The sequence below is a fragment of the Macrobrachium rosenbergii genome, chromosome 39 (genome assembly GCF_040412425.1).
Source record: "Macrobrachium rosenbergii isolate ZJJX-2024 chromosome 39, ASM4041242v1, whole genome shotgun sequence".
In the NCBI taxonomy this organism is placed as follows: Eukaryota; Metazoa; Arthropoda; class Malacostraca; order Decapoda; family Palaemonidae; genus Macrobrachium; species Macrobrachium rosenbergii.
In genome coordinates this window covers 7,318,889-7,338,650 of record NC_089779.1, presented here as the reverse complement: position 1 = coordinate 7,338,650, position 19,762 = coordinate 7,318,889, and the positions used below count along the sequence as shown (strand labels likewise).

At 35.0% G+C, this 19,762-nt stretch overlaps 1 protein-coding gene across 15 annotated transcripts in view; it reads right to left on the bottom strand.

The window, feature by feature from the left end:
• Nucleotides 1-2,912: 2,912 nt before the first annotated feature.
• The window catches only part of LOC136825689 (GRAM domain-containing protein 4-like), a 331,069-nt gene continuing 314,219 nt past the window's right edge, over nucleotides 2,913-19,762 (bottom strand). For 12 of the 15 annotated variants that reach the window (XM_067082414.1, XM_067082422.1, XM_067082423.1 and 9 more), the window contains 4 exons: nucleotides 18,798-18,968; nucleotides 18,181-18,427; nucleotides 16,520-16,607; nucleotides 13,403-14,633 (listed from right to left, as the gene is read on the bottom strand). In XM_067082414.1, coding sequence (XP_066938515.1) covers nucleotides 13,807-14,633; nucleotides 16,520-16,607; nucleotides 18,181-18,427; nucleotides 18,798-18,968 — 1,333 coding nt within the window. In that variant the 3' untranslated portion in view covers nucleotides 13,403-13,806. Of the gene's footprint in view, nucleotides 7,407-8,637; nucleotides 8,786-13,402; nucleotides 14,634-16,519; nucleotides 16,608-18,180; nucleotides 18,428-18,797; nucleotides 18,969-19,762 lie in introns of those variants that run through there. The other 3 variants (XM_067082426.1, XM_067082425.1, XM_067082428.1) reach the window with 1 other exon arrangement.

The window sequence follows — 19,762 nt, the reverse complement described above, 5'->3', positions numbered from 1 at the left end:
TTTTGGGGGATTTTTCTCTATACTAAACATTTTATACTTTTTTTTTTTTTTATAATCAAGTCGTTGTAATGATTTCTGGCTGTTTTACACAGTGACCAGTTTTCACTACTTCACTGTTTAACCATTTGGCATTTTCCTTAACTATTTTTTGCCTTGTTACTTCTGGACATTTATCATTGTAGCTTGATGCCAATATACTTTTGCTATGGAATGTATAACAGCTTACACATACTTGGTCGCCTGTCAAGGTAGTCCTCAAATTACGCCTACACTCCTGGCTTGTTTCTTTTATTTTCTTCATACTCTCAACAATAAATTCATCAGCTTTAAAGTTGGTTTTGTTTCTGTAAGTGATAGTTTTTTCAATGTATAACCTTTCCAGATATTTATACTAAATGTAACTAGTTTATGTGTTGGAGATATCAAGCATTCAGGCTCAGCTTGTATATCACTCGCAATCTCGTTGTTTTTGTTTTGTATCACTAGGTCAATGGTACTACGGTTCAATAATGATGTCGGTTTTTTCACAACATTTACGAGGTCGTGGCTTTCAAGTAACTCTATAAATTCTTTGTCATCGTTATCATCCAGATGTAGGTTGAAGTCACCACAAATCAGTATACTTTTGTTATCAGTTAGCAAGTTGAGGAAGTCACTGAATTCATCCAGGAACGATATCTTCGTTGTGCTTGGTGGTTTATAAACTGTTATGATTTGTATGGGTTGATGGTTCATTAGAGATACTTTGTACACTTTTTTGACAAAGATTCCCACTCCACCACCGTTTTTTTTTTTTCTCGGTACATGGTAAAAGTTGTGAGACTCTGGCGTCATGTCGTTTATTTTACAATAATCACTTACATTATTGCTTAGCCAAGTCTCCGTTAGCATGCATTTATCTAGATTGTGATCATGTATAAGATTTCTAATAGTGTTAGTTTTATTTCCTACGGAGTGTATGTTTATCAAATTGCATAGAAGATTATTAGTCAAAGCTATGGTCCGTATTATTTTTCACCTTTGACATATGTTCTTTATATACTGTGCACTTGTTGCCATCGCATGTTTTATGTTTAGTATCACTATGGCCTTTCTTTACACAATTTTTATACTTGAAGATGCTGCTAGCACATTAATTTAATTTGTAATTTTCACCACATCTAGAGCAAGCTTGGTCCTATCTATAATTGTTGCGCTGTGACCGAATTCCTGACATTTATAGCATTGATAGGGCGTGTAACGGTCGTATACTTTGCAACGGCTATACAGTGTATACAGTTTGTCACCTCTATCATAGATAGCCTTTCGTATTTGTGGTGTGCATTTGATGATACAGTGTTTATATTTTTAGGTCTTCATTTCCAGAAATGAGGTTACCTATCCATGGATTTTTCTTTACAATGTTATCGACAATGTCATCTTCATCCTTCGGGACATAGACTACCTTTATTTTTTCATTTAAGTTTACCCTTCTCATGCACTGATATATTGCTGATTTTCTGAATCTCCATTTTTGCCTTTTCTAAGTTTTTCCTGTCCGGAAATCTTACAAATAAGTGTCCATCTCTTGTTGTTTTAACCTGTTCAGCTAGCGCCGTTATTTTACCCATAATTTGTCTCTTTTCATTTGCTGATGTGCTCTCTTCGTTTGTAGATTTGATCAGAAGCACTTTTTTTTTTGTCTTTAGTGATTCAGCATAAGTTTTGTCCAAGTTTGTCATGGTCTTTACATTTTTATCAACATTGACAATTTTGTTTTGGATTTCATCTATGTTGATCATTATGTCACTAGTTTTCTAAGCCGAATCCTGAATCAACTTTGTTAATATCTCTGTGTTTTCTTTTATTTCTTCAAGCTCATCTTCAATGAGTTTTTTGTGTGTTCTTTGTTCTTGCAATTATTACAGATGTACAATATGTTGTCACTACGAAGTGTGGGTGTGTATCTGACCTCGATACCTGAGCATTCATAGTGGAACCATGCGTCACACATTTCACAGCAAGTTCCTTCATCATCAACTTCCCCAGAGCAATGTCCACAGGTTGCTGACTCTCTCGATTTGAGTTGACTCATCCTTCTCCAGTATTGTATTTAGTGTTCCATCTTGATGTGCTGCTTCGATAATTATGAGATAATGTTCGTATGATAGTTTGATCTTCCTTTTACTTGATTTAATTTCTACAGTATTTATTTTCTCCTTTTCCTGTTCACTTTGAACATCGCTAAAGCTTTACCTTCAGTTATATAAACAACTAACTTTTGGAAGCCTTGAAATCAGTGGGGTTTCAAATACACACAAACTTCTCAGAAACATTTGTCATTGCTATAGACGGGTGGCTCAGCAACTTCCTCTAACTCAGGCTTCCTCATGCCAATATGCAGAGTGTAGACCCAAAGTTCTCCTTGAAGTTAGCAATGTTGTGGAGCGTTGTTTTAAATGTTATACTCTTCAAGAATGGGACAACCCTTAATCAAACTTGTTCAGAACCTAAACTTAGGTCTAGATTTAGCATCTTTCTCAATCTTGGCAAATGGAGGTGCCATCAAAATGTACACAAACACAAGACACAAAAATAGAACCCCAGCAAAGCTACAGGAACAGATCAAAAAGTAATCGCTGTCATCATAGCACAGGTCACTCACACATCATATATGGAGGAGGGGCCAGGGTTGACAGCGGGCACAGGAATTTACCAGGTGCGATTCAGCAAGTCTTCGCCTCAGGTCTGGGGATGAAGTACTAAAACTGGATATGCAATTGTATGGATTCCTTGGGGGTTTATTTTGAGATCTTGGACTGGAACTTGGCATTTGCCTTTATAAATTCTAAGAGTTGATTGTTCACCAAGACTGATATCTCTGATCTTCAGAAACAGCAGACTTAAATACTGTAGGATAGAAAAAAGTGCAGTTATAATGTGATGTATATATATATTTCTTTCTGTATAAAATTACATTCTCTCTGTTAATAATTTGTGATACTGTACATAATTATGCCACATGGGTAAACTTCGTCATCATAGTTTCCTGAAGACATTTATCAGTTATACAAATGTTACATATTTTTAGATATTTCATCTTGTCAAGTATTTGATGTGAATGAGGTTACTGTATAAAATCTATAACAGATACGGCTGATAGTTCACTTCTGATAACGCATTGCTTTTGTAACTCTAAAAAATCTATTCATAAAACTAGGCCTATGCAGTGACTTACATTATGAAAAATTTAGAAAGAAGCATTCAAAATTTTGACATGAAAATTTTCTCGATACAAAATCTCTCTGAAGCTGATAGGTTCTCTGGTTGCTCAATGTGATGGAAAAACATTTAAGCGGAATACAGTCTATAAACCCTTCATGGAAGGTCAGATTCAGTATATGAGTTAAATTCACACATTATGCTCTTGTAAGGTACACATGTGACTCGATTCTGCAAACAATATTAAAAAGAAGAAAGCGCACGGTTATCAATAGTGGTGCAATCACATTTGCTGCAAAATTGCACTGGAGTTTTCATAGGAGCGTAAAACCCAAAAGAACAAAGTTAAAACTTTAAATCCCAAATGTGTTTCATTTTGCCAATTATATGTTTGTTCAATGAAGTTAGATTTTTTCATGAAAAAGCTTATTTTTTTTAATGAGATAAGAGATGCTACTTTCTTCCTTAGACTTGCTGAACAGAAATAAAATTTGGACTTCGCAAACTCTAATACTAAAGCTACCAATGCATTAGCAGTCTTTAAACCCATACTCAAAAAACTATACTGTACTTATTAGTTACTACATGATCATTTGTTAATCTTCATATCATATTGGAACATTTCAATGAATTTCCCTTGTAATCTGCATTAGTGTGCAACATATGATTGACAAAGGTAAGGTCTCAACTGATTAAACTAGTGTCCTGTGAATAATTTTAAGAGTAGCATATACAGCATGAACTGTTAATGAGTGTAATTTTCATATCTGTCAAAGTTTCGGTGCAAACACCCTCCCTTATGTACTATCAAAAGATGTCAAACTGATATGTTTTGCTAGAAGTATTATGTCTGCACAATAGCACAAGAATTTACAGCAACTCATAAATTTTACGAGCAAACCCATTCACAGCTAAACAGATACAAATTAAAGTCTTCAGTTTCAGCAAAGCTCATGAAAATTATCCACCGGCCAACATTCCTTCTGTGAAGTTGCAAAACTTTTTTCTGAAGTTTATAAAACCTCTCAGATTCCATTATGTTTTCCCTCTTCCAAAATACATTTTTTTAAGGTCTGGGAAACTTTTTTCAGATGTAAATTCTTAGATTAATCATTTAAAATGTAAAGGAGAAATTACAGGACTTGCATTTCCATTTTGTGCCATCTATATCCTCAGAATGTCAACATTTCTAGTGAATTTTACTCTACAGGATGAATGAATTAAAGGGCATATATGCTTCCTTATAACTAATCTTAATGGCAGTTAAGGAAAAATGGACCCTTTGCTTTAGAAAAAAAATAATAGTTCTAAACTTACAGAGCAAACATTTAGTACTTATGATATTTGCCCCCTTTTTTTTTTATTTCACAAACTTTTTAAAGGCCTATGATGTTGAAGAAAAGAAAGAATAAACCTAATATTTTGAAAATTATATTCCAAGTTGGTTTTGTCATAGATATCTTTCCCATTTTACCATATGGTAATGCCCCGCAAAGATAGGATGTCCAGCAGTAAATAGTGTAGCCAACTTCTGTGCAGTGAGTGGATACTATAACTTAACTTATAACTCATTATGTTAACAATTTAAAATCACCTCTGATGGCAAGGGATGTACTTTGATATAGCACACTGACTGGAGATTCATTATTTCATCAGAAATACAGGACTTAACAGAACAATCTACAGTGTCAGTAAAGATAGTGATGATAGTAAACTGAGACATAGGTCATTTCATGAAGATAATGAAGCCTATTGCTGTTATTTATCAAAATAAACAGATGCTTAGTAGAAGGTATAAATGAAACCATACCAAATTTAGTTGATATAACAGAAAGAAACAAACATATCCTAAAAAGCCTCTCATTCATGTTTGGTGTTTTCTGTCATTCCCAAAGAGCTATTCAGTGTACATTTAAGTCGGTGAAAGTTACGAGCTAATAATGTTGAATAAGTGATAGACTTGATGTTGTAATATTTGTTTGAGACATCATATCTCTGAAATAAACTTTAAAGAGACAATGCACACACTTCAAGCACATCTAAGGCAAATATATATGAAAGCCCTGTCAAATAAAGACGAGATGGCTCGCAAAAGTACAGTGCTGTATTTCAGCACCTGTGCTGTCAGACCCGTCGAAAACCAGATGAAAAAAAAAATAGTTTTAGTGAAGAACTTTGAAAGTTCAGTACTTTCAAAAACAGTCATCATGTGAGCCATCACTGTTCTTATCAGCAAGAGAAACAAAAGGATTTAAAAGACCTAATGTCTAATGCTAGGAATATACATCATGCAACAGTTAAAATTGTATAAACTAACATTAAACTTCTTTAGAAAATGAAAGGGGATGCTTAAGAATCACATAATCCTTTGTCCACTTGTCATTTGCTCTCCAATGGATGTCTACTAAATACTCTAATTGCTTCTTTACTATTAACTTCAACTCTTTACTTTTCTTAGCCTGGAGATTAAACATTTTAGAGAAAAGTAAAAAAAAAACTGAATATGCAGGCAACACATATAACAAGAGCCCTAATTTACTGCACTTGCAGAACTTCTAAAACAGTAGATAAAATAATGTAACTTCCCTATACTATACGGAAAGATTTCTTGTAGGCAAAGAATGCGCATGATAACGATAATCATCAATAGTGCATCTTTGAAATCACTGCCCTCCCTCCCTGTCCAACTAAAAATGAAACTCTTTGTAATCATCACAAATATTTTCCTAATTACGACCCCACTCAAATACAAATGGTGAAAGAATCCTGTTATACATCAGTGGTTCACCAGTGTTCTTGTGCAATCTTTCAGTTATAGTTTTCATGCATTTCTAACTAATCTAGTCACAGTAAGTGATACTTGCTCTCTACCTCATTGAAAATTTTCTTATGCCTGGACAAATATGGGCATTTGTAACCTCAGATGACTTTTTTCTCTACAGTACTTTCGAGACTTGAACACAATACAGTATAAAAAAAACAACAATAAGCTAAAATCTTCCTGTAAAAAGTCTAGGCAATATTTATGGGGGAACTATTTCATACATAATAGAAACTCTAGCAGTCTAGAGTGAAACTGTAAGTTACCTCATGGATCATGTTAATTGTGGAATAACAGGTATATGGATCCATATGATATATCTAAGCTCGGCCTTATCTATTCGACAGGCAAAATATTATATTCATTCTGCTGATGTATTACTGTACTTCTGTATTCCTTAAAAGCATTAAGAATTATCACTGTACTATAAAAAAGCACTTGACTAGAATACTGTCTGTACACACAAGAGAGGACTTTAGTAAAAAAAAATCCATGAAATGATGGCTTTCTTATTTTATCACTCAATCAAGTATAAATGAGAAAAACATGGCCTCTCAATCCATTCTTGGAGCTTTTCTGTTTATTGTCAGAATGTTATGTATTTTAAGATGATATGCATTCAGTTCTTTTAACTATTTCAATATGCAATATCAAAACTTTTTAACTATCTCTACCTCTGTATCTAATTATGAAGAGCTAATTCAAAACAGCCTGACTTTTCTTGTTTGTGCAAATACTTCATGTTCTGGAATCAGTATTATTCAGTCTACAATATTACAAATAATCATTACCTATACAAAGCACTGAAAATGTCTCAAGTTTTCTTTACTCTACAGTATGATATATTTCATATATATATATATGTGTTTATATTAATGATCTATATACTAATTGGCACTGAGAATACATACAGGGGTTGGTTCCTAAAATCGAGCGTCCCTCAATTTCCACTCTACCTAAATGCTTCCTCTGAAATCCAGCATCGCACCTGATGCTTGAGTTGGGCACGGGCATTCACCGTTCAGTGTTGCTCTGCACGCTGACAGTGACCTACTTCTGCACAAGATTTGAGTACCCTACAGAATCCATCACTGTCATTTCTTTCAAAACACAGTCAAGTGAAAGAGATGATGTCAAGAATATGAATCCTTGGACCTCTAGTTCCATTCACCTGTAATGACACCCATTACTTATCCTTTGCTTCCTTTGCGTCTTTGGTTTCCTTCGCATCCTTGCTTTCCTTGGTCTCTTTAGACTCCTTAGAGTCCTTGGTTTTGTCAGAAACTTGAACCGAATCACACCAAGTGGCACCTAATTTCCTGCAGGCATCAAGGATACCGTCAAAGACCTCGTCGCGGTTCAGAATTCCTCCGAAGAAGTATCCCTGAAAAGATGATAAAAATCGTGAAATTATGTCCCCTTCTGGAACCCCTGAGGTATTTATTTTTTCTTTGATTCCTGCTATCCTGAACCATAAATCTTCCTCAGCCATGACTTAAAGACATTCTAAGGGAAAAGCAAATCTATCTAATAAATAAACAAAATTCCAAGATTAGTTATATACATTCTGAAACTGCTTCCCTTGAGAAAAAGTGGAGATATGAAAGTACATCAGATGGCTACACCTAAAAGTTATTCATTCACTTTTGATAATTGTAAGATAAGTAAACTTTATTTGCAAAAAATACTTCTTTGTACTATCAGATGGAAAACTTTGTGGGTGCCAAATACTGTAGTTTGTGGTACAGTATTACTATTTCACAACTAGGTTACTTCTGAGAAATTTTTAACTTAATATACATTAAAATGTAAATGGCAACTGTTACAGTTGAAGAAAAAAATTATAAATTATTTCTTTACTTGTGACAAAAATTCTACATCACAATGAAGAGAGTTTAACTTTAACCAAATTTCAGGGGATGATAAGTTTTTGTTGCTGCTAAATTACACCAGAGATATGCCCTAAATATATCTAAAAAATAGTGAAGCCTATGGCTTTGGCAGAGAGTGCCTGTTTTTTCTAAAAAAAAAAGCAAGGAACAGAAAAATTAATAATACAAAAAAGATGATGGCTGAAAAAACCCAACATGATTTACCATATATGTAATGATATACAGTGCAGTGCAAAAACACTAGCATGAAGAATTTTAAGAGGAGGAGATTAAGAAAACATTAATATTCTTGTCTACTCCTTTTATCTTTTAGAGCCACGTCTTCTGGTTGGGTCAAGAGCAAATTTAAATTAAGATGTAGAGCCCTAATGGAATAAGTACAATAGCACTGTTTACAATTGTAAAAAGAAACACATGTATAAGAATATTTCAAATACTGTACAAGATATCAAGCTACGAAAAGACCCCTCAGTGCCTTTTAAAATTACCTGTCAGTGGTAGGACCAATAGCTAAGTAAAACTTTTACCCAGGTGACTATCATCAAAACTCTGGTCGATGAAGCTGTGCGAGTGATAAATGTCTAATGATAGTACAGAAATCTTTGTCATATTCCTGATGTGCAGCTAGAAATTACGAAGTGAAGTTAATATTCTTTCTCGGCCAATCATAAATTATCTAACAATCACAGTGATGCCATCTACATTGCAAGGGTTCATCCATACCTTTCCTGTGGCCTCAATGGACACTTCAATAGCCATTCCTCCACCTGGTATCCATGGGTAGCTGTTTGCCTTCTCTAACCGAACTTCCTTCAGTGACAGCTTTAAGTTTTTCACTGGATGACTTTTGCTTCGTTCAAAGCACAAATAGCTGTGGATTATTAACACTGTCAGTTCAAGTTTACAAACAGGAAAAAATATGGGTACCTAAGAAATACACTGCTTAAGAATAAAGTTCAGTCTGTGCAAGGTTACTGTCTCTGAAATGGTGCATAACCAAAACAAAGCATTCTAGATAACAGATTGTAATTTTTGTTTGAGTTCTTTCATTTTCCCTGCTTATTAGAGACACACTATTTTCAAGGCATGGAGAAGAAGAAAATAATGGGATTCAGATTTGCAGGTACAGTACTGTTAATATATTGTAAAGATTATGCAAACTGCTGACTGACCTAATACAGGGTGAGAAGGAAAAAAGTACTTGTTCTCAAATAGATACAGGATTCTGAATAGACACAAACCGCTAAGAAGGTACTTTCTTTAAATGGAGAGGGCCTGGCCAAAGTAATGATTCAGTTTTTTTTAGAAAGATGCTAAGTATGTGAACTAAAAAGAACACAGAAATAAGTTATAAAGGGACGATCAATTTGTTGAAGAATAAATTCTATCTCAACATTTATAATATAAAAGAATAAACTAAATGTCAAAAGTGATGGCCTGCCCCAGTAAGTTATAAAGGCACCCGAGAGAAGGAGAGGCTCCTTCATTGACCTTCACAGTAATCTGACCAAAACAGCACCTATTGGAAAGTGACTGAAGCTATTTTGCACTGAAAATATGGAATTTTCGTGGGTGTAGTTATTGGCCAGACAAAAATCTTTTGATTTGCTACCTTAACTGGGATAAAGGTAAGGCCCTGTGAGCTTGAAGTGAAACTTAACAATTCAAAAACAGATTTAGGAATTTGAACTATATCATCTTTTACCAAGACAAGCCTGACGTGAGCATCCAAAATGAGTTTGAGTTTGATTCACTTCCTCATTAAATAGTGTTAAAGAAATTGGATATGACAGGAGACAGAATGAATGCCCTTAAGAAGAGTTGTTCAAGATTAAGAGTGAATAGCAGACAAGAGATGGTAAGTGAATCAGTAGAAATCCTGAGCCGATTACTTGACAAGGAATGAATACGGGAAAAGGTAGCTTAGAGCTGACCACTGATATATAGTAAAAATAGTAAAAAAAAAAAAGTAGCTCAAAGAGCAACATCCTAAGGAAAACAACAGAAAAAAAACTATAAAAAGGACAGGAAGCAAATATTGCATCATGAACAAGAATACAGTATACATACTGTCATATACTTAGATAAGTTAGGACTGAGTTCACAGAGAAGCAATGTCACGAGAAAGTAAGTTTAGAGCTATATACCAGAACCTGCAAAAGTCACCGAGATACCCCCAAAAAAAAAAAAAAAGAAAATTTCTCAGTAAATGACAGATCCATCCAATTAACAAGAATTTCCAACACTTATGAAATAAAGTCGAACGCCTTGGTGCCAGTTTCTCCTTCATAAATTTGTATGTTTCCTCATTCTGTAATCGGCAAAAGGAATTTACAAAAAATTGATACATTCAATTACATCTTGGAGAGAAGTAGAAGAGAATAAGATGTTAAACAGCTAAACGGTTGCTTTTAATGTTAATTATTGAAATTTACCCAACAAATAAATTCACTCAATTAATTCTTTATTCAGAAAGTTATTTAATTAAAATTAGTTTTACCTATGATTTTTGAGATAGTTCAACTTGGATACAATTTGCCTAACTTGACTTTCAGTAAATGAAAATAAGACTATCATTAATATAATTAATCTATGACTAAACATTATTAAATCTGAAAATTCATCGCTTAATCCTAATTAACCTTCACATTCTCAGAACGTCTGCGTAATTTTGTCTCGGGAAGATAATTAATATTTACAACTACATTCTGTTTTACAATGTGATTTAACTTTTTTAAAAACTACTTTGTAAGCAAGGAAATTTAGCACTAATGCTTGATGTCCTGTATGGTGCTAGACAGATTGAAAAAGAAACATCATAACTGTCAGCTGATCTCTTTACTAAATTCCGATTTTGTTTATTTTCTAAGATTTTCAGTAGTGGAAATGAAGACGGACCACCCCCTTGAAAAAATTTGTTAAGACTGTAAAATCAAAATGGCATAAAGTACTGTGTGTATCTTTTTTGATGTATGGAAACCCATAAAACAGTGAGGAAGAGACAAATAGAATGATTTCTTGCAACTAAGTAGAATGATCTGTCTTATGGTCTTCTATTCAAAATTGTAACACTGACTATAAAGAAAAAATTGCCTTGATTACATAGTCGACCCGCGGTATTTTGGGGGGGTGGTGGTTGCATACCACTAGCCGCCTCAACCCCCGCGAATAGCTCAAATCGACGAATACTGTACTTAAAACCCCTCTACAAAACGCTTATAACTGCCTATTTCGATAGTTCAAAACACCAAATCCCTCTAAAAATCCTTATACCTGAATATTTTAACGCAGTTTTAGCACAAAAAGTGCATTTAGTTGCGAAAATGATATGAAAATACAGTAGTTTGTGAATATTTCTCTATGAAAAATATAGCGAGTAGGCAAATTTTCCGCGAATAATGTGCATATATATGTTTCACAGAGAAACCTACAAATAGGTGAGGCCGCAGATCTGGACCCTCAAATAGGCGGGGGTCCATTGTATAAGTTAATTACATGAAATCATTATCAACTTATATTCCATATGAACTATGAATTATAATTATGGCTAAGTTCTTTAATCCTTGTGCAGAATCAATAGGACGGATGCTTTCATTTTCATATTATTCTTTAAAACTTCAAGTGTCCCCTAATTCTTACAAGAGCAAATTCTTTTTGTTTCTACATTGTCTGAATAATACCTAAATGGGTACTGTAGAGAATGAAGGATAATACCAGCCCAAATTAAAATCTACTGATCCCAATAAAAGTATCTAGTTTCTACTCTTGGTAAACTACTCAGTACATAAACACCATTTTCCACAAACATGATTTGACACACTAGGCCAACGACGTCTTGTACATGATCTAAACATCACACTGGATATTCAACAGTCATGAGATTTCAAGGAAAATTATCAGTGATACTTATGTGCATTAGGAAGGAATGACATACAGTAGATGGTTCGGATACCTATACTATACCCTACATAACCATACAGTAATTCCTCAAGTTTCTCATATTCCACTGGAAAACAGGAATGTACTTTTGCGTGCTGAACTTATTCCTTGACTTGTATACTATATTTTCAATATGCAATGGCTAAAAATTGTCTTGTGGAGGTAAATGAATGCCGCAATATCTGCATCAGGTTGCAAGACTGTTGTAACTTTGAACTGAAATGCAAATATTTAAATGAGTTACAATGAGTTAGCTGCTGAATCTCGTACTTTGGTATATATTTCCAGTGGATTTTTCCTTTTCTTTACTTTTCTTAGACTACTTAATCTATATATCTATATTTAAATAGTTATGAAACATAGAATTTGGTATGGGTTTCTACATAAAATGTCTGAAGACGTGAAGCAGATACAGTATTCAAAATTAGGTACCTGTACAATCAGGTAGGAAATATACAACTCAATTCAGAGGTTAAACTGGACAAAACATTACTGCTACATAAATGAATACAACATTATCAGAAAGAAAACTGAACACTTTTGTAGATAGGTGGATAGGAATCGAAAAGCCTTGCACTCCTTATGGTACTTAAGTGTCATAAGATGACCAGCATAAAACTTTAGACGGTTCAACCATCTACCACTTTAAGCACAGTTTTTTGAGTGAAATTCCAAAGCCATTTTTACCTCCTCATACATTCTTTGAAATACAAAATATGAGAAAGCTTTAAATGTATTGCAAAGTCATACAGTACAAATTTATGTATGATACTTTTGAGTCTGGAAACACACTCTCAAATATGAAAATGAATTTTTAACTGATTTCAACATCATACTGTTTAAAATTCCGTGAGAAACTTGAATCATTAATGTATTACAGAATCTAACCACGTGTGGTTCAGGGTATACTTTTACTGACTACCTGTTGAGTGGGAATATAATTTCTCAGCACCAATTGCCGCCACTTGTTAGTGTAGTGATCTGAGCATGTACCTTATTCATAATTTTTTTTTTTACCACATTCATCCCTTTTAACCAGTAAAGTGCCAAAGTCAAAAGTGTGGGATCTTGCAACAACAAAAAAAGTGGCTTCTATGTTTTTCCACCAAAAACTTCATAAACTAATGTGCACTGATACATTATTAACGAAGATCAGGCAAGGCCTTTGACACAATGTTGTTGCAAAACTGATGGGAGTTCATGGCACAACTTTTGTATGACAAAATTCGACTACTCTGAGGAAACCTTAACTCAACCTCATTACACTGAGACATACAGGAATGAAAATACAATACTGTACTGTCAGTAGGTAAACCTAGAGCTGCTTTCGTCTGTTCAAGAAAGTACTTTGGATGTAGCAATACTCCTTAAGGAAGTTTCTTATCATTAACAATTTCCAGCACAGGTGAAAGTAGCCTTTATTGGTTTTCTACAAGGATTTGGAATCAAAATATTCAAAATGTATAAAAAAAAATCACTTACCAAATCCACAGTATTTTATTGTTGTGCTAATAATAGATTCTAGGAAGGTTGCAATGTGAAAAATATCTGTAAATTATACTATATATTCTGAAGAAATACACAATTTTTTCGTCAATAAATGCAAGTGTTTTATGCTGTACAGCAAGACAATATATTCTACAACATACACAAGCACACTTTCATGCACTGAAGAGTTTATATTCACAGAGTTCTGGTTTGTTATGCATGTTTGTTATAATAATCTCCAGACCTTAAAAACCACCTAAATGGTAAAAGTACAGATGTAAAGAGCCACAAAGTTACCCTTAAATTCTCTACAACAGTTATCATCCCTGAGTTATCATACATTAAATATACAAAATAAAAATGAAACCACAAACCCTAGGTACAATATCAACATAACATCACAATACTGAGGCCGTGTGATATAATATAAAAGTGAAGTCAAAGTGCTCAGGTTTGTTCAGATCCTCACACTGCAAAAAAGACTCTGTCGTTAAGCTTATCTATTACTGAAGATTTAGGTTTCTGTTCTACAGAACCAGTTTTCATTTTGAGTTTAGACTTCTTTGGCTTAATGTCGGTGTCTCTGACAGGGATCTCTCTTTCAAAAAGATGCCTCCTTATGTCAGGAGATGAATGATAAGCTTCGTCTTCCCCTGACCCTTCTGGGGGAGTCTCTGACAGTTCACTCACTGATCTTAAGAGCAACTTTCTCCTCTTCGTCAGGATTAGAGGCCGACACTCCTCAGGCCTTAATTCTGCTTCTGGTAAAGGTCTCAGTTCAGATAAGCATGGTTCTTTGCAGTGGATCGATTTCGAAATGTCCTTTGGTTTGTCACACATCAAAAAGATTTTGGAAGGAGAAACCGGATCTGGGCTTTCAGACGCAGCAAAGATGCTGGCAAGCATATTTAGTTCTTCCTCTTCTTTCTTATCCTTGAGTTCCTTTGCCTTCGAGGATTTGCTTCCTTTGTTTAAAAAGCTAAAACCAGAGGTTGTAGAATTACTGGTGTCTTGGTGGCTCTTTGAAAAGCCAGTCAGAGATGTTTTCTTATTGCTCTCTGTGCTGGATTTAGAAGACGAAGATAATAAAGGAGATTTAGAACCAGCTTGCCCTTTGGAACTACTAGAGGCTGTTAGTTTGTTAGATGACGATGGTGCTTTGTTAGTAGAGGAGTTTGACTGTTTTTCTTGCTTTGCTAACCTGTTCGTTAGGTAGAGTCTGCCATTCTTGAAGGCGGAAGTAATAGAACGATCTCGATTCACAAGAGTGCAACGGCGACCACCTTGCCAACCTAAAAACAAAAGTAGTTTGAAAATTTAACATAATATACTGAAACAATCTGATGATTTTCTTTTAACCACAATGATGTTTACTAAAGTTCTAGATATTGTACACTTTGCTGTATATTACTCCCGCAAGGACTTAGAAAAATTAACTGTCACCTATGCAATGTTGCTCCTTATGTACACAATAAGAATGTTTTTTTCTGACGCTGATAACAATATAATTATTCCAATTTAAGGTTCTGAAAAAACTGTTAGATTTTCATTCCAACTATGAGATTACAGTAAGACACCAAATAAGAGTATCTTTGGTGCAGTGCAACTTGTAAATAAGAAAAATGGACATTAAATGCACAGCTAGTTCTCTACAGCATTGATTATATTCCAAATGTCAAGTCATTCCAGTCATATTAAGTTTACGTCTACAATCTTTGAGGTAATAAATGAACGACGACTAATTTATCCACTATGCACACATTAAGATAATCATGCATAAATATGTACAAAGTCAAATATACACAGATGCACACACATTTCTCTTTGTTTTTTCATGAACTCTCTTTTTCAGACAGTAAGATAATACCCCTAAAAGGGAGTGGTACCAAATAAAATACAACGCAAAAGTTATTGCCAAATTAATACTCTAATTGCTAAATCGTGGATGAACAACCATATGTAGAACACTTAAAATCAGAAGGAACTTACACAGGAGGGTCATTAGAAACACGCTGAACCCCTACATACACACACACACACATACACACACAAACACATCATTCTCCTTATCTGGCAAGCACTGTAGCTCTTCCTGGGTATCAAGGCCTCTCTTCTCTAATGTGTCTTTCATACCAAAGTCTTCCTTTTCTCTATCTCTTAATACTTCTGAATGATTAACTTTTTTACCAACCAATTATTGCGCAATTTTCTACATGACTGAATTATCTTAAAACTCTATTTCGCAATATTTTACCACTACTATATATCTTCACATTTCTCACCTTTAATGCCAAACATTACTCCATAAATATTCATCCCTAAGGCTCTGCCTTCTTTCTTTCATTTATATTTATCTTCCGTACTCCATTTCCGTAGTGGAAAGTTGGCTTATTCCTTTCATACATTCCCAGCGTTGCCTCCTTACAAAAATCAAATATCTTCTCAATCTCTTTCCATCAACCTCATACCTTTCTTGCTTCACCCATCCTCTGACTCCCCAACAATCAGGACTGACCCACTTCTAATTCAACATCTAATGTAAGGGTTTCATTTGAAAGACATCAGAGCTTAAAAGAAATTCTTTATTCCTACTGTAGTAGTTTCCGCTTTGTAATGTAAGGTTTTTATAAGGGAACAGAACGTGGATTTTTATTCCTCATTGCTATGAATGTTTTATCACAGAAAGTGCCTTTAGTTGCGAAAATTCTATGAAAATACAGTAATTTGTGAATATTCCTCTGTGAAAAATACCGCGAAATGGGGGAATTTTCAGCGAATAATGTGTATATAAGTTCCATAGAGAAATCCGCGAATAGGTGAGTCCACAAATCTGGAACCGCGAATTGTCGGGTGTCGACTACACAAGAGTCCAATAATAAAAATAATTTTTACACATAGGCATTGCATAGCACCCTAACCCACAACCCTCTCCATGCATTTCTGAACTCAAACATCAAGACTCAGGACTAATAAATGGACTTTAAATGAATGAGACTGGATTAATAAACCCCCAGTCAAAACAAATTCTACAATCTTTTAAAAAGCTCTACATACACAAACGTACACCTCTACATACACAAACGTACAAAAGTCACACACTCCTAAATATCAAGTGGAAAGCCTAGCCTCGACATAAATTTGAGAAACGATTCCTGAAGAACGAATTATGTGCTCTAACCTGGTAGAGGTGACTCTGTAGCAGGCAAATTAAAAAGCTCTAAGAAGGATGTAAGGTCCGGAGAAGAATTTCCATTTTCGTTCCGCACCTGGAAGAATGTAATGGGTGAGCAATTTCAAAAATAAATATTTCGAAGTGATTTAACGAATTCCTAATCCTTAAAATAACAAAATCGGCCTGTTTTGATGATGTCTCGTGAAGAAAAGAAGTCTCGTTAAGGCAAATTTTACTAGAAAGTACAGCCAAAGTTCGGGTTTCAAAGAGAATTACACAAGACTAACGACGAAATGACTGTTCTGCATATTGATGATATGTTTCCATTAAAATAATGAGTTGATATGATATACTGATAGCTGTTGTGATAATGATTTGTTTATACAATACATCTTTGGTCGTTTTAGTCTCAATAAGGTATCTGGACAATACATAATTTCTTTGAAAATTGTGGGGGTAGAGTGAAATTTCTGATGAAACTCGTTTCTGTTTCAAATAAACTAGATGAACTGTAAAATATGAATATGCATGCAAAACCTCCACTTTATAAGAGACAGAAAATATAACGGTAACTGTTGATTCCTCGAGTATTTCAGTGACAGCACAATGCCACAACTTTATGGTTAGTTGAATACTTTGGTTCACAGCGACAAGCAACGGGCCCTGTGTAATAAATATTAACTCCTCTCGAAGCATCTGCAGCTGTTAGGTGATTTAAAGAATTTGGATAATAATATCGGAAGTGAAAGAACAAGTGATTATTTTTTCCCTAATCCAGAAGTACTGCAGGTTATTGATGATATTCAGCAAATCCAACATTACAGCAGCAAATTATTAGAACGCAGTACATACATTTTTGCGAATGTTTACAATAAAAAAAAATAACATACGAAAACAATGACATACAACAAAACCTGTTGCATCAAACAAAAAATCATTCACGGCAAAATAGATTCAAAGCAAAACTGATTCATAAACAGAATTATCTGCAGTAACATAGATGAGGTGAGGGAAAATTTTTTTTTTTTTCTATAAGAGTTTGCAGTGAAGGAATGAGAGACACTGCTTGATTTTGGCAAAAGTGGCATCATGCAATCAAGCGCCTCTAAAAAAAAAAAAAAAAAAAAACACTTAAAGGAGAGACAAATAACTTGATTCCACACCACTCAGATTTTAGTTTTCATTTATGTCTAACATATCCTAAATAGTTTAAAGGAAACAACACAGCCTTATCTTCATTATTAACTCTGTTCCCTTTGATCGTCAAGAAGTGCCGAGGAAAGAATAACTCTCCAAGTAGGATAAACCAATAACCTATCGCTCATGAATCTATGCACCAAAATAATGCAGTTGTTTCCTTTGAATAATAATGCACTCCCACTTTATGGGGAAAATTTTTAGTGGTAATCTGAGGTCTTAGTTTATTTAAAACCATTCCACTGATTTCAGTAAACTTGGTTTTGCTTGGGTACAATGAAATGAGAAAGGATTTAGTTGACTGATTGCCTCAAACTGGAAAAGTTATCTTTAAAAATTCCGTGTTACGTAGGGGACAAATCAAATCTGATACTTCGGCCTTAAAATGTCAGAACCAGAGTTTCTGCATTCTTTTGCTGCAAGTTAATAATTACCGAATCAGTTCAGTGGAAAGAAAAAAGACTACTTACTCTATCACCCCGTCTCTCAAGATCAGCGTCCGTAGGTAACGTGTCCCACAACCTCGAAGTGGAATCGTATTTTTGTCTTATTCTCGGGTATCTGTAGAAGACGTAATCCATAACGAAGAACTTGAGGCCAAGGTACACTCCAGTCACTGTGAACAATTGGTGCGAAGGCAGAAGGATTGAAGCTAAAAGAACAATCCACAGGAACGCGTACAATCGACTTGCTGCTTCGTGTTCCCACAACAGGAGGCTGGAAGAGGAATTTGCCAATTTATCTTACCGAGATGGATTCCCATATCATTAGAACGTCAAAATAATCTGATTTTTCATCAATGTACTGATGTCCAGTGCATTGCAATTAACTTCCTCAATAATTCACTTAAGCTATCATTGTTAGTCTTAAACCTAATGCAAATTATCAAGTAAAACAAGTAGTTTTAAATAACCGTGTTTGTTCCACGTTTGAAGATATCCTGGGTATAACTCCCAGAGGAAAAAAAATCGATGAAGAATGCTACGCATAAAATATTCTAATCTTTAACATGCAAACACTGGATCAGACAGAGGCAAGCAACTAACTGGAACACTGAGCGAACACGACGACGTCATTGCGTCCTTACTTTTTACATTTCTCGGCAGCATTGGAGACGGCTCCAAGTTGATTCTGGACCCTCCGAGCCACGTGAAGTACAAGGGCAAACTTGTCGCCCAAGCCTGCCTCGCTCGCTGGGTTTTCGGTTTGTTCGCCTCCTTCTCGCCGAAGGCGTCGAAACATATTGTGGGTCCAACCTCTGCAAAGATGGAACGAGAACAGTCTCTTAAGAGAGAGAGAGAGAGAGAGAGAGAGAGAGAGAGAGAGATAAGTTATGTATACCTTAGTTTTACCAGACCACTGAGCTGATTAACAGCTCTCCTAGGGCTGGCCCGAAGGATTAGATTTATTTGACGTGGCTAAGAACCAACTGGTTATCTAGCAACGGGACCTACAGCTTATTGTGGAATCCAAACCACATTACAGCGAGAAATGATTTTCTATCACCAGAAATAAGTTCCTTTGATTCTTCACTGGCCGGTCGGAGAGTCGAACGCTGGGCCAACAGCGTGCTAGCCGAGAGCTCTACCCATCCCTCCAATGAAGAACTAGAGAGAGAGAGAGAGAGAGAGAGAGAGAGAGAGAGAGAGAGAGAGAGAGAGAGAGAGAGAGAGAGAGAGAGAGAGAGTTTAATATAATATGGCTAAACAAACCCACTGCACTTAGTTTACTTATGTTACAGATGACCACAGAGGATAAAGACATGCTAGTCCCAGACCATTTGGGGGAACTCGTGATGTTTCTCAATACACATAAACAAAGGCCCCATTGCTGAATATGTGAAAGTAAAAGGAAACTCGTAATTCGCTGGATTCGGAAACTAAACAATTCTGTCTCAGATTTCAGTTCACATTTTACAAAATGCAACATAGTTTGCGAACGAATACCGGAATCGAAAACTAAATTTTGTTTCTGATTTCAGCAGTTAATATTCTGCACAATGGGACATAGTTTGCGCACACATACTGAATTTTAATGAGTAGTACCAATGTT